Below are 16,193 nucleotides of genomic sequence, written 5' to 3'. Positions count from 1 at the left end.
ATGCTAGTGCAGTACTTTTCTGGTCAGTGTTGAACTGCTACCTGCAAGCCTGCCCTTAAAGCCCACCAGCAAGATGAGGCTGTTGCCTCCTGGAAAGATGTTTAGCTCAGCAACCCTCGATAGAGTCTCTGAGTCAGAATTGATTGAAAGGCCCCTGGATTTTGTTTAGTCAGTATATTAAGCCTATGAGATGTTCCAGTGTAACTATGTCCCCTTTATTTTGGTTGAGACGATGGAAGCACAGGAAAGTTAAAGGAGTGTGGCATGGGCACGCACATTCTCTCTCCAGATCCTGAGTTCGTAGCCAGTCTATTCGGTTGCCTCTGTGTTAATGTAAGGGTTCCTTCACCACTCAATCAAAATCTCCACTTCGTGGAAATCATATTTTTCACCTTCCAGCCTTCCCCCCACTAAATTAAAGAGCTTGTATATTTGTTGGTCATTGGGAATGGGATCTTTCTCCTCATTACCTTTTTTAAGCAAAAACTGTGGTTTTCTGCCTCTCCCTTCCTCTAGCCACTCACAAGGAATGCAGAGGTAGAGGGGGGAGGGAAGGGAGCGGGAAAGAGAAACACAGGTGATGTTTTCAGCATCATGGTTTTAGATTTGCATTTGTAAGTGGTAAATGTGTGACTGCTTACTGTTTATAAGGCTAAATATATTTTAATATTTATGGACATGTTTTGGAGTACTCAGCACTTCTGAGAACATCCTTTCATTAGTTGATGTACTTCTTCCTTGTTTTTTACTATTTCTACCCAGATCTCATTTTGGGCTCCTTGCGCTCTTTGCCATCGAGTCAGTTCTTTTAAAGAGGCTTTTCTTTGTGTGTTTTCACGAATCCTATCTTAGGATGAGGGATGAGTTACCCAGTTTGCAAAATTTTGACGACCGTAAAGTGAATTATGCTAGATTCTTCAGAAAACTTCTTCTTATCAACCGACTGTCATTCATGCCCACTCCTATTTGCTCTAAACTTAGAATTACACATTTAATAACAATAATAAGACAGATACTAATGAGCGTCAACAAGGATATGGAGCCTCCTCTTACATGAAGCATAAAGTGTTGCAACCCCTTTGGGAAATTGATGGTATTTACTAAAGCTTCACAGCTGTCTACTTGATGTAGCAATCTGACCCTAGGTATGTACCTGAGAGAACCAAGTGGATATGTTCACACAAAGGTAAGTATAATAATGACATAGAGCTTTATTCATAATAGTCCCAGACACAGAGCAACCAGTAGAGTGAATTCATGAATAATACGTTCACACAAAGCAATGTTGTGCAGCACTAACTTAAGAATTAATGCTACACATAGTATAGATGACCTTCACACCATTTTATTGAAACCAGAAATGAGGTTAATTCTCATTTTGTATATCTTTGTTGTCTTCTTTTTGTTGATCAATTTAGCTAGGGATTTACGTTTGTAGTTTTCAAAGAGTCAGAATTTAGTTGTATTTTTTTGTTTCTACCTTTTTAGCTTCTAACATCCTAACATGCAAAGGACTAAGACAGGATTTATGAAAACATAAGAGAAACTTCATCTTCATTTTTATTTACCTTTTCCCCTCATCCTTTTGTGTTAAGAACTTAAATTTTAATTCTTTAATTTCTAAATGTATAAAAGGTATAGATTCCCCCTGATTGCTGCCTGAATTATATGCTATATTTTCTGATGTACAGTGTTTCTTATTTCTGGAATTTTGGTTTATATTTCTACTTTAAGAGTTATTAAATAAGGAGTTCAAAAATTTTATATAGACGGATCTTTTAAATTATTGATGCTACTATTTCTTATTGTTATTTTATCCTTGACACTATATAGAGTTTTCTTTGAAAACTAGTATATGGTCAATTTAAAGGCATGTTTCATGTTTGTTTATAATAAATTCATTTTTTTACATTTTCTCTGAGTGAGAAGAAGAAATATTTTCTATTTGAGTGTGAAGTCTGATATCTCATCTATTGATCGGCTTCTTTAGGTCTTCTATATCCTAACCTGTTCTTGTCCTATTGACAGTCTTGGAGTGAGAGTAGTGTGGTAAAGTCTTCTACTACTTGCAGCGATTGCTTCCTGTATCTTCGGTCATTTCCACTTGTCTATGGTTGCTCTGCTAATTGAGGTCCAGATAATCTTGTTAGATGTTCCCTTACATGTTCGTTGTGAATGGTGGCGTTTTGAAAGATTATAAAATGTTCTTTGTCTTGTTTCCTTTTCAGCCTAAATTTTATCTTGTAAGATATCAGGAACACATCTGCCTCATTTTATAAACCTTTTACATTCCCTCAGCCCCTGGGTTACAAGCGCCTGACTTTCTTGCAACCCGTTGGTAGGAACCAATCCTTACATTCAGACCGTGAAGGGAAGGGGCCCTGTGGGCTCCTGCCTTGCCTCTGAGTCAGCACAGCAGTCAGCGGGCACTGTCCCTGCCCACTCGGCCCCAGACCCTGTGGCGCCTGCCTAGAACCTATCCTCGGAGGTGATGCCAGTGTGAGGTACCCCCTGTACTTCGTTACTAGAAGTCTAGAAATGACTGTAAATTCTTCCTGCCTGGCCTGGTAATATATGTTATCAAAGGAGTGAGTTGGGACAAAATCTCTGAGCTTCTAGGTTCCGTATGAACACCCAGTGTTGGTCTAACTACATACTTCTACTAAGGGAGGTTATAGTTTTGCTCTCTTTATCCATTTTGCTAACAATAGAATTCTTTATTCCTGAGTACTTACATCCTTGTCTATGTGGATTTACTTTTTTACATACCTTTATCTAGAGCAGGCGTCCTCAAACTATGGCCCGTGGGCCACATGTGGCCCGCCAAGGACATTTATCTGACCCACCGGGTGTTTTTGCCCCATTTGTTTTTTTACTTCAAAATAAGGTATGTGCAGTGTGTGTAGGAATTTGTTCATAGTTTTTTTAAAACTATAGTCCGGCTGTATTAGTCTGGGTACTTTGGAGAAACAAATCCACAGCAACTCATGTATAAGAGAGAGTTTTATGTAAAGAAAATATGCATCACGAAAACATCCCAACCCAATACTGCCCAAGCCCACAAGTCCAACATTAACCCATTAACCCAACACCAGTCCACAAAGTCCTCCACCTCACAAAACAGAGGCAATGATGCCGACTGCAGGAGGAAAGCTGAGTCAGTGAATGAACAAGCATCTCAGCCCTAGCAGGGATCTCCACAGGGCTGCTCCAGCACCCAGGGCTGCATCGGGATAGGTCCATGTAGCTTCTCCTTGGGGATGTCTTGTAGGAAGTCAATCTTGCAAGCTGAAGCAGGGAACTGCTAAGGCAGCTGCACCCGGTGCAACCATCACAAAACAAGAGACCCAACAACGAGAAAGGCGAGGCTCACTATCCATTTATCCCTCCGTCTTTCAAGTAGCCCCACATGTGATTATGGGCCAGGCTGGCACAATTAACTAACTCACCGGCCCTCCAATGGTCTGAGGAACAGTGAACTGACCCCTGTTTAAAAAGTTTAAGGACCCCTGCCCTGGAGAGACCTGACTCAACCAAACCACACTAAATCTACTGCCATCAAGATGATTGTTCTCAGAGCAGTGCTATAGGGGAGAGTAGAAACTGCTCCCTCGGGTTCCTGAGTCTGTAAATCTTTATGGGAACAAACACCCGCGTCTTTCCCTGAAGAGGGACTGGTGGGTTTGAACTGCAGGTTAAACAGCCCAAAGCTTAACCAACTGAGCTATCAGGGCATCTGAAAACAATGACGGTTATCAACTAGTATTCCTATTGTGTTGTATTCTATCTTTAATTAAAAATTTCAGGTCTGCCTTTTATGTAATTCGGTGACATGCTTTGTGTTGGGTATTGTTTTTATTGTACGGCAGATGTACGGACGAGAGATAGAGCCTTTGAATGAGTAGGTTTGCCCAGCGGTTCCTCCATGTACACAGCTGTGACTCCCAGGCTGTCCGGTTACTTACTGCCCCTTGCAGTTGTGAGTGTGTTGTTACAGTGACAGGCTCTGTCCTCCGACTGGCTTGCATTAAAACCCGTTCCGTTTGCGAATCAGAGAGAATATCGTCAAGCTTTCAGTGTTAAACCAGCGAACATGTAGAACAAGCTAACTGTGTGCCCGGGACAAAGAAGGATGCACAAACAGCGGCTGCTCGTATTTTATTTCCTGCCGTTTGTTTGGTTCCTGTAATTTGTTCACCCCGATCATTCAGATTGCCCTAATGATGACTTGTGTTCTCAGGAAACTTCAAAAATGTCTCTCCTGCAGGACTTTGTCTCCACAATCATCCGGTTGTTGGACAGCCCCTCGACATGCATTCGAGCAAAAGCCTTCCTGGTTCTTTTATATATTTTGATCCATAACCGTGAGATGTTACTGCTCAGCTGCCAAGCAAGGTATGGCTTCTTCTTTTTTATTTCCATTCTATTGGGGGCTCATACAACTCTTATCACAATCCATGCATTCATCCATTGTGCCACCCGCGTTTGTACATTTGTTGCCATCATCATTTTCAAAACATTTTCTTTCTACTTGAGCCCTTGGTATCAGCTTTTGATTTTTGCCCCTCCCTCCCTCCTGAACTTTAATAATTTATAAATTATCATTTTTTTCATGTTTTACACTGACTGATGTCTCCCTTCACCCACTTTTATGTTGTCCATCCCCCTGGGAGGGGGTTATAGGTAGATCATTGTGATCGGTTCCCCATTTCTCCCCCCACCTTTCCCTTACCTTCCTGGTATGATTACTCTCAATATTGGCCCTGAGGGGTTTATCTGTCCTGGATTCCCTGTGTTTCCAACTCTTATCTGTACCCATGTACATGCTGTGATCTAGCCAGATTTGTAAAGTAGAATTGGGGTCATGATAGTGGTGGGGGGGAGGGTGGAGGACCGGCGGAGGAAGCATTAAAGAACTAGAGAAAAGTTTTGTGTTTCATCGGTGCTATACTGCACCCTGACTGACTCGTCTCCTCCCCACGACCTTTCTGTAAGGGGATGTTCAGTTGCCTACAGATGGGCTTTGGGTCTCTACTCTGCACTCCCCCTCATTCACAATGATATGATTTTTTTTGTTCTGGGTCTTTGATGCCTGATACCTGGTCCTATCGACATCTTATGATCACACAGGCTGGTGTGCTTTTTCCATGTGGGCTTTGTTACTTCTCAGATAGAGGGCCGCTTGTTTATCTTCAAGCCATTCAGACCACAGATGCTATATCTTTGGCACCATCAGCTTTCTTCACCACATTTGCTTATGCACCTGCTTTTGTCTTCAGCGATTGTGTCGGTAAGGTGAGCATCATGGAATGCCAGGTTAATAGAACAAAGTGTTCTTGCATTGAGGGAGTCCTTGAGTAGAGGCCTAATGTCCATCTGCTACCTTAATACTAAACCTATAAATATTTATACAAAAATCTATTTCTCCATCATATATATATATATATATATATATATATATATATACATGTCTATATTTAGATCTCTATAAATGCCCTTTGCCTCCTAGTTCTTTCCTCTCTTTCGTTTTGCTTTCCTCTTGTCCCACTATCATGTCAGCCTTTAGTAATTCCTCCTGATTACATTGCCCTTCATCAAGCCCTACCAGGCTTCCTGGTATGGCTTCTTTTGTTGACTTCATCAATAACTTCAATTTGGCACTTGCTGTATCAGTATTTTTATATGCTTTTTGTAGGTTATTGTTTTGGTCTCCATGGACCTGGTTTTGTTTGTGTCTTGTTTTAGATTTTCCAGGGGATTTCATGTTTCATGTATAGTCTCAGCTTGGAAACACAGATCTGAAGAGAGATCTTCCAGTCTTCTGAAGCAGGGCAGAAACTGCCTGGCAAGAGCCTCCCAGGTCGGAGAGGAATCCAAGGCCGGCATGAAAGCTGAGCCCCGATACTGTACCTCTGGGAAGCCTTCTTGGACCTGGGCTTTGACTGTACTTTTCTTAGGCTCTCTGGGCTATGAGGCAAATCTGAGACTATTACTTTATAACTAGAGAGAAAAATATTTGACAACATTGAAGATATAATAATAATTGAGTATGGTTTTTATAATATAGGTCTAATGAGAAGAATGGAATTCATTTTTCATGGGGAAATAACATTCTGCTTAATTGGGGGTGTGTGTCAAAGTTAGTCATGCTATCAAATTAATTGCAAATGTTCAGTTTTTAATGGTGATGTATTATGAGATTTTATGTATTTCATCTTAAAGAAACTTTAGGAAAGTCTTTTTGCACAGATAAGCACCGCCAAATGCCACCATCAATCTATGGGTTTATGATTTTAATTGAGTACATTAATCGCACGAAGGTACTTGTAGACTTTTCTCTTGATATTTGCCTTTGAGCATGTCATTACATTGGAGATGAATCATTTCACATTGAGTGCTGGTAGGTAGCCCTGAACAAATCTTGTTTCTTTCTCTTTCTTGGGATAACTGTTCTTCTTTGTTCTATGTTCATTGTTAAAAAACCGGAAACTTCACACTTCTGGTGCATCCGCCTCTCACCCCTTGTTGTTTGAGATGGAAGAGTAAACCCCATCCCTATCATTCCATTACGGCTGGAAGAAGAAGCCACTTATATTCCTTTATTTTTAAGGCTCATCTATGCCTTTCTGCTTGCATTCTCTCCTGGTGCCCACTGAGGAAAGGGCGTGGGGTTCACATGTGACCTCTCCTGCCTCCCAAGGCTGAGCTGATCACCAGAAGGCAGTGCTCAGACTACCTCCCAGTTCTGTTCTTCTGAACCCTATCCTGAACACCATTCATTTGTCCCGTGGCACCCTCCTTTGCCGCTGGGTCCACTAACTCAGTGCAGTGACCACACAGAACTGACAGAGGATGCTCATCATCGTGGCTCTGTTAGGGAAGTTTACAGTTCAGTTGAGAAATGCACAGGATCGAGGTGTTCAGTCAGGACAGTTTCTTCTCGCTGTGCACTCAAGCAAGCCTCTCTGTGGCCCTTAGCCACTTGGTCTGGCCTCTGCCTTGCATGGGCAATGTGAAAATCTCTTTTAGGGCTGCCAGTAAATATCCAAGGGCCATGCCACGCTGCTATAGGAGCGAAGGCACCCAGCTCCAGCTTTATGGGTTGGCAAGCCAGGTCCCCCAATTAAGTGCCTGAAGCACCCTGCCCCGACCTCCCTCCAAGCCAGCCTCCTGCCCCAAAGCTTTACTTGCTCTGTGGGCTTTGCAGGTCCACCGCTTGGGCCCTTGGTTCACCTGCTGCTCCTCAAATATCAAAGCTGTCTCCTAGATCGAGGAGGGTCAGGGAGTAGGGCACGTTTGTGGCTCTTCCCTCTTGCTGGAGTTGAGATCTACCCTCCTGCTTCCGAGAGGGCCCATTTTATACTCCGCTGGATGGCAGTCACTCACAGCTGAATCGTACCATCCAGTTAGTGACTTTCCTCCGTTTTCTTACCTAGACCCGTCAGGAAAATGAAGGTCATTTGGTAAGAGTAACGAAGGCTACGGCTAGAAGAATTAAGTAATTAACTAATTAAACCCATGAAATAATCCACTGCCTTGCACCCACCAGCAGTTTTCTTTTTTTTTTTTTTTCCACCAGCAGTTTTCAATGTAGAGGTATTCTGACACCATTTCTTCTGCACACAGAGTGGTTCTATATTGCAACTGGACTATGTTTTACACAATATGAACCAGGTGTTTTTTGCTCCTGGTTTCGATTCTGACATGTCCTGCCCCTTTCGAATTATGTCTCTTTTCCATCGACTCCTCTGTCTGCCGCTGCCAGCTCTTCTTGTCTTGCCCTGTCCCAGCTGATGGTCCTTGGGTTGGACATGCTCATGCCCCCGAGATTTCATGGCCAATTTGCTCGTGCCACACAGGGTCTTTGTTCAACTGTCACCTTTTCTTAGAGCCACAGTAGTTGCCCTATCTAAATGCCCACTAAGGTCTCAACTCCAGAGCTCTCTTGGAATAAGTACAGCCAGAAAGCTCCTTAGAGGCAGCGATGACAAGACTTCCCATTGACTTTGGACACATTATCAGAAGAGACCCGTCCTCGGAGACGGACATCGTGCTTGGTCAAGTGGAGGGCAGTGCGAAAAAAGGAAGACCCTCAGCAAACTGCATGGACACACTGGCTGCAGCAATGGCTCGGGCGTAAGAATGGTGGTGAGGATGGTGCAGGCTCCGGCGGTGTTGCATCCTGTTGTGCTTAGAGCCGCTACGAGTCGGAGCGTATTCTCGGGCCCCTGACCACCACCGCCGTCGGGGTTGAATTGCTGGAGTGCATGATAGTACACCTGCAGTGCAGACAAGCGGTCCCTGTGGTTAGCCCGGAACAATATACTGATAAGTGAGAAAAGAAAGAGCAGAATTATATATTCATAATGATTTTTTTAATGACAAAATCGGCAAAGTGTATTTGCATATATTAAGATATAGAGAGGCAGGGAACTGTAATATAAAATGAGTTATCTGAGAAAGGAGATTATATGTTGTCTTTATTCATTTTTATTTTCACCCTTATTATAATATGCATGTTGATAACTTGAGTAATTCGTGATCAAATTGAGCCACGTTATGGATTACAAAATGCAGAGGAAGGGGGAACCGATCGCAATGACCAATGAGCAACAGAAACTGGGCAGAGGGGGAGGAAGATAGCGGTTGGTGTTAAGTTATGAAAATAATAATAATTTATTAAGGGCTCATGAGGTTGGGAGGAGGGAAGGAGGGAAAAAATAGGAACTGATACCCAGGGCTCAAATAGAAAGTAAATATTTGGAAAATAAGGATGGCAATATATGTACAGATATGCTTGATACAATTGAGGTATGCAGTTTTAAGAGCTGTAAAGAGCCCCCAATAAAATGATCTATAAAAAAGCTAGCATTAGACACAAGTTGGGACTAGAAGGTTTGTTCCATTGTTATAAATAAGCTTGATCACAGGTTTGTTTTTACTCTAAAAACCAAGTATCAACTTGAGTATGCAGGAGGATGGAGACCCATCCGAGGGCAAAGAGAAAGCAGACGGTGTGGGATAGAACACAGGGTAGGGGTGACAAGTACTTTGAACCCTTTAATGCAGAGTTGATAGTCTGAAATGTAACACCAACCCCCCGCCCCTAATCCATTAAAGCACATCCCCTAAAAACCAAACAGTTGTTTTAGGATGATAAAGGAAATCCTTCATGCAATCAAAGCTCAAATTCTCTTAGACTCGGTGGATTAAATGACTAATATAAATTACACTGAGACAGGAACGGGGAGCCAGAGCAGGCTGAGGGAAGTGGATGGGGTGTGCTCCTTTGTGCCCAGATCTGATATTTCCGATAAGTTGCCCTGGCTATGGGTGCATAGCAAATGAAAGGTAAACAAAAGAAAGGCAGCCTCTAGGCTAGAGAGATGTTAACATTCTCTGCTCATGTGGAAACTATTCTTCCTCCTCTGTCCCGTGAAACACCACTAACAGCTGGAATTCTGAGCAGATCACCATGGTGCCCTTCTGCCTGAGAAGGGGCCTTGCATCAGAGGCCAGCTTGACCTTTGCTCTGTTGTAGATATTTTCTCCGGCTCACCACCATCATCACTGCCTTTTATGGATGAGACCTCAGCCCATTTCTGCGATGTCAACCGCAGATCTCTCGCGCATGAGGCAGGCAGTAAGATTGAGCTGTCAGGATCAGATATAAATGATACCATAGCCCCAAACGCTCATCTCTTCCTCCAAATGGCTTCATACTCATATTGAATATGACAAGTGATAAAATAGAGCCGCCGCGCTTTCAGAAACGATAACCCTTTCAGAGGATGAATGGTCTTGTAAGTTCAGCATATAGGTTTGCTGTGAGTCTGAAATGTCACTGCCTGCTGATGAATCCAGGTTTCTCTGGCATATTTCCCCCAAAGCCTTGCTATTAATATTGTAATCAATGAAATGAAAAAATATAACCAAACCATGGCAACTTAGATTTTAGAAAAAAAGATGAAACAATATGTCTCTCTGGATAACTGGCTGACTGTATGAGAATCGACTCAGTGGCAGTGGGTGGGGGGGAAATTAGTTTCTCAGTTGATAACCAGGCAAAAGTCAATTCCAGATGCATAACAATTGATATACTAAAATGAAACCATAAACCGCTGGACGAAAAATATGTGTGTGGATCAGGAAAGCTTTTCTGAGCCAAAAGGCAGTGGAAGAAACCATATAAGAAAAGACTTGATAGTTTGCCTATAGTTAAACTTTGGAAGATATGAACAGTTTTATATCCTCCAAAGCTCATAAACAAAATTTACATCCCAACAAAACCATTATTTTTTCATCATAGGCAATAAACAGTTAAGATACTACTGCAAAGTGTTTCACAAAGATAGGAACAGCTAACCAGCCTCATTACCAGTTAATAGTGAAAGATAAACAACTAGTTGGTTCCACATGCCATATTGGCAGATTAAGAAGGGAAAACTACCACTGTCCGTTATCCAGACAACCCTTTACTTCATTGATGAGGGTGCATTTTTGAGGGAATTTTCATAATGCACCATCAGTAGTTCCATTGTTATAAATAAGCTTGATCACAGATTTGTACTTTACTCCAACGCCAAAAACCAACCTCCTGGCCATCGAGTCAGTGCCAGCTCATAGCCACGCGATGGGACCAGGGTCTAACTGCATCTGTGGGCTTCCCAGGCCTGCCTTCTTTATGGGAGGAGGAAGCCTCGTCTTTCTTCCATGTACTAACTCTCTCACTCAACTCACTGCCACCCCCTCAATTCTGACTCCTAGTGACCCTACAGGACAGGGTAGACCCACAGGGGTGGGTCTCTGAGATTGTAACTCTTTGGAGTAGAAAGCCTTGTTTTTCTGCTTTGGAGAGGCTAGTGGTTCTGAATTGCTGACTGTGGTAGTTACATAATCTGGTGTCAATTTGAGGATTGAGAGAGAAGGGGTGGAGTCTAGCCTGTCAATCAGGTTGTAGCTTGACCTCATTTGGAGGTGCTAAGAAGATCAATAGCTCGCTGTTGGTGGGACACACGCTCACTCCCTGTGATACATCCCTGTGGAGAAGACACATGGAGAGAGGCTGATGGAGCCAGACCTCTGGAGCCAGAGAAGCCATGTGGAGAGCCTTGCCAGCGCTGAGATGCTTACAATGCCCCTGGATCCACAAGACCTCCCACCCACTCGCCTGTGATCTTCCTGCATTCCGCATCATTGCACATGTTTCATGAGTTTGAAAAGGAATTTATAGATTGGTATTGGACAATTGGGCTAATATTGGACTTATGGACTTGATCTGGACTGGGGTGTTTTCTTGGTATTTAACTGCTCTTGTATCTAAAGCTCTTTCTTATACACATATGTGTGTGTCTATGAATTTGTTTCTCTAGTCATCCCAGACTAGCACACAGACCTTGCGGTTAGCACCCCAATGTGTAACCACTACACCTCCAGGCCTCCCGAAAGATCCGGATCCTCCATGGATCTGCCTTTTTATGGCTGCGGAGGTTTAGGATTTAGGATGCAGAGAGTCTTCTCTGAGCATCCTCTGGGTTCTAGTTCCCCCATGCACTCAGCAGCAGCCCGTCTTTCCTTTGGTTGTCACGGTCACTAGCTCCAGCCAATGCAGTGAGCTCCTTTTTCGCCCAGAATAACAGGGTAGCCGTTAGAGTTTCCAATTCAGTAGAATCACTGCTGTGTCTGTCGACAGACGCTGTCTTCCAGGGCTCAGACTGATGGTAGCTCAAAGTGGTGGAGACTGCATGCAGACCCCCTTTGAGGGGTTGCTAGGTGTACTAATGAGAGGAGGTCACTTTCATTTCCACCTCTTGATTCTCACATGGCTGCGTTTGATTATGGAAGAGCTAGTAGCCTATATTTTAGGGTTGGGATTACCTGTCACTGTTTCAGCCCACAGAGTCCAGGTTCATTCCAGAAACTCTGAAGTTTATTCTGCAAGCCTGAGACAGGACGGAGCAATGCGGTTTGCTGCCCCCAAACTGCTTCACAGGGCTTCCGAGAGGATGAGCATCAGTGTCAGCTCGCTGATCTTTTTGGAAAGGATCAGTTGGCTCAAACTGCCACAGTTTGGGGAGCCCCGGTTGCATTGCGGTTATGTAGCCGGCTGCTGCCCTCAAGGCTTGCAGTTCAAAATGACCAGAGGCTCTGAAAGACAAAGAGAAGGCTTTTTATGTCCTTAAAGAGTTACAGCCTCGGAAACCCACAGGGGCAGTTCTACCCTGACCCTACCCTGGAGGGTCGCTGTGAGTTGGAATCAACTTGATGGCTTGGCCACAATTTGGTTAGCAGCCCAGCATTTGACTCCTTGTGCCACCTGGATATTTCTACTTAGACTTACCTGACATTAATCATATTCACTTGAATATCTAAGATATCTCAGGCTGAACAAAACGAAAAAAAACTATAACTCCACTCGAGGGGAACAAATCACAGAATTGTAGGTGAATAGATACATTGGATGGCATAAGATAAGCAAAATAATAATAATTATAATAATAATCTAATAAGGGTTCCTGGGGGGATAGGTTGGAGGGGGGAGGGGATAAAGGGGGGCTGATAACAAAGAGTTCAAGAAGAAAGAAAAGGTTTTGAAAATGATGGTGGCGGCATTTGTAAATTATGCTAGATTTAATTGAATTATGGACTGTTAAAATATCTGTAAGAGCTCCCAATACAATGATTAAAAAAACAACTGTTTTTTTTCCCCAAATGCCCCTCTTAAAAAAAATAACCTTTTGTAATATCTAATTCAAGTCACTTGTAAAAGTCTATATTCTAAGGTTGATACACACTAAAAGCCTGTTAACCATTCCATTCATTCTTAATAATATTTAAAATGTAATTCAAAAGCACAACATGTGTTATAACATAAAAACTGAGTTCTTAATAATTACACACATTTTTAAATTTATATCATCCAGATGTACAAAATGTATATCATTGAATGTTTTGCTATAAAAACATGGAAGGGAGATGGTGGACAGTGTAAGTTATGAAAATGATAATTGATCATTTATCAAGGGTTCAGGAAAGTTGGAGAGTGGGAGAGGGAGGACAAATAATGAGCTGCAAGAAAATGTTTTGAAAATGATGATGGCAACATATGTACAAATGTGCCTGACACGATGGACGGATGGATTCTCTTAAGAGTTGTAAAGGCAAAAAAAAAAAAAAGAGTTGTAAAGGCAGAAGAAACCAGGCCAGTCCTAGAGGTAAGAGCTGAGGAGGACAAAGCAGCTGGAGTTTTCAGGCGAAACAAAGTCTAGGGCAGGCTGGACGGGGAGAGGAGGACAGGGGCTCCAGAGATCTGCAGAGAGCTACCCCCCAGTCTCCACCGGACCGTTCTGATCAGCCCCAAACTTTAAACAGAATATGTTGGCAGGTGAGAAAACTACCCACGTTCGTGGACAGAATCACCTAGAAGGGTTTTTTCAAAATGTACCTGGAATTTACACAAGACTAGGAATTGCACCAGTTCTCAGTCATCAGACTGAGAAATGTCATAACTCAGAGGCTTTGAGTAGAGGACACAGAAGACTGTTGTATCATCTTGGGAATAAGCAGTCCTGGACTGAGCTCCGACCTGGATCTTCATTTAAAAGAAAAAGAGCTTTAACAACCTCCAATAAAATGATTTATTAAAACTAAAAGAGGAAAGGCCTTGTTATAAAAAGTTTTAAAAATCGACTGTTCAAAGAGGATATCTAATCACAAGTTACAAAGTAGCAGTTTGTTCATGGAAAGGTGTGAAAAATGAAACACTCATTTACCTTCTGCCTTAATCCTGCTTGTAGAGCAGCAGGTTCTCAACCTGTGGGTCCTGACCCCTTGGGGGTCGAAGGACCCTTTCACAGGGGTTGCCTAAGACCCTCAGAAAACATATTTCTGATAGTGTTAGGCATGCAGACACCGCTCCTCTGTCCGTCTCCAGGCAGGTCCGCCCACATGCAGATAAGCTGATCTGGTGAGAAAGAAGCTCTCTCAACCTTCACACTGACTTTAGCTTTTTACGCATACTGTCGCAAAATGTAGCAATGTAGTTTACTGTTGTTATATCAAGACTGTTACCCATGCTACACCATGTTTCAAGACAAAATTTTATTGATTTGTCATTAGAAAGAAATATTTCACAATATATAATTACATATTGTTTTTGTGATGAGTCACTATGCTTTCATTATGTTCAATTTGTAACAATGTAAATATCTGCATATCAGATATTTACATGATGATTCCTAATAGTAGCAAAATGACAGTTATGAAGTTGCAATGAAAATGGTCTTATGGTTGGGGGTCACCACAACATGAGGAACTGTATTAAAGGGTTGTGGCATTAGGAAGGTTGAGAACCACTGTTGTAGAGAGTTGTGAAACCTTGTACACAAGGAATTTCATCCCATTTACCTGACCTTCTGCAAAAAAAGTTCAGTTATAAAATAGTGTGACCATTTTGAGAACCATCTTGGGGACGTTTCCTTCCTGAATCCAGATTACACCAGGACCAAACATGGTTACAGTAAAGCACCGTCTTTTATAGGAAGACCAACCAGATAGACTGTGCCCCAATGGACCCTCCTTCGGGGCAGACAGTTTTGTTTGTTTGTTTTTTAATAAATCATAAGTCTATACAAGAGCTTGAAAACTATTTGAGTAGTTCTTGCCTTAAGAAAAATATATTTATAACTATGGGAACTAAATGCATGATTCAGTTAGAAAAGACCCTGTCTCAATAACGGTGCTTTATGTATTCCAGGAAATAGAGTGGTCCGGAATTTTTGGTAGCGAATTAGAATTATTAGAAAAATAACTGAATGATATTCAAGAGCTGAAAACTACAATACCTAAAACTGCAAACACAGTGGATGAAATTAATAGCAGATGAGCCATAACTGAAGAAAGAATCACTGTTAGGTCCTGTTGCGTTTGACTGGTAGCCACGCAGCACGGCCCTGACCTTCCTCACAGATTTTGCTGTGCGCGCTCATTGTTGCAGCCACGACATCCAGCTGTTTGCTTAGGGATCTTCTTCTTTTTTGGCTGGCTTTCTACCTGTCTACGTAGACAACTACCTTTTCCAGAAAGTCTTAGCTTTGGAAAGACTGTGTGGAAGTTCGACTCTGTCCTGTTGGGTCCCTCCAGTTCTCTAGACAGCATGTTTGAAACCCTTTAAAGACATCTTTTGCAGCAGATTTCCCCAGTTTAATACCACTGCTTATATGGATGTTGATTGTGGTTCCGGGTAAAATGAAATCCCTACCAGCTTCAATCTCTCCTCGGTGGATCATGGTGCTGATGATTGGTCCAGTTGTGAGAAGTTTTGGAAAAAAGCACCAAGGTGCTGGATTTGTCTAGGCTAGATGCTGGGAAATAGAGAATAACTATAATGACGGTGTGTGCAGTAGATGGTATTTGATCATCTAGAAAAGAAAACACCAAACAACCCCACCTTTCCCCCTGACCGACCCTGTGCAGAAACATCAATGTCAATGGGAAACGTGAAGCAAGCCTTCCGGCAGGTAGTCAATAACAGTGATCTCATGGAAGTGGGCTAGGTCTTGTCTTTACAGGACCTGTGAAAAAATGACAAAAATCACACTAAGACATTGGCCTCTGTGTGTTTAAAACTGACTTGTATGTCAGAAAAGAATCCAGATCAGCTCAGTTTTATTTTTCCTTCTTTTATAATCACTCAGACCAATGTGTAGATGAGCCTCCAGGGAATATATATGTGTGTGTGTGTGTGTGTGTGGGGGGGGTTATCATACATACAGAGAAAAACCTGTTCTTATGTGGTTGCACACCTTGTCTCATCAAAGCAGTGACAGTATCTCATGGCTGCCCCCCCCCCCATGTGATTATCTTTTCCCCCTCCTACCCTCCCTCCTTACTAATTTGTCCCTTCCCTCCCTACACCTCCCCATAGTCTTTAAAGTCTTACCCTTTAGTGTAAAAGCTATTTTCTTTTCTTCATAATAATGGTATCATAGAATATTTATTTGTAATTTTAGAAGGTTTCAGTCCTCTATTGACCTCTATAGTGTAGGAAGGTATTTTTCATTATGTTTGGTGGTGTATTTATGCCTTGTCTTCAGGCCCTAAATTTTGTTTTTTTTAACATTTTATTAGGGGCTCATACAACTGTTATCCCAATCCATACACACATCAATTGTGTAAAGCGCATTTGTACATCG

The 16,193-nt window shown here is 42.4% G+C and overlaps 1 protein-coding gene across 1 annotated transcript in view; it reads left to right on the top strand.

Annotated features, from left to right (window-relative positions):
• The window catches only part of ULK4 (unc-51 like kinase 4), a 606,607-nt gene that overhangs the window by 114,091 nt on the left and 476,323 nt on the right, over positions 1 to 16,193 (top strand). Inside the window, exon 22 of the mRNA XM_030886939.2 lies at positions 4,268 to 4,395. Coding sequence (XP_030742799.2) covers positions 4,268 to 4,395 — 128 coding nt within the window. The remainder of the gene's footprint in view (positions 1 to 4,267; positions 4,396 to 16,193) is intronic.

The sequence above is a fragment of the Echinops telfairi genome, unplaced genomic scaffold, assembly GCF_000313985.2.
Source record: "Echinops telfairi isolate 266 unplaced genomic scaffold, ASM31398v2 ScPeMD7_4225;HRSCAF=4972, whole genome shotgun sequence".
In the NCBI taxonomy this organism is placed as follows: domain Eukaryota; kingdom Metazoa; phylum Chordata; class Mammalia; order Afrosoricida; family Tenrecidae; genus Echinops; species Echinops telfairi.
The sequence above is the reverse complement of the archived record's forward strand: the minus strand, read 5'-3'. Positions and strand labels throughout refer to the sequence as shown.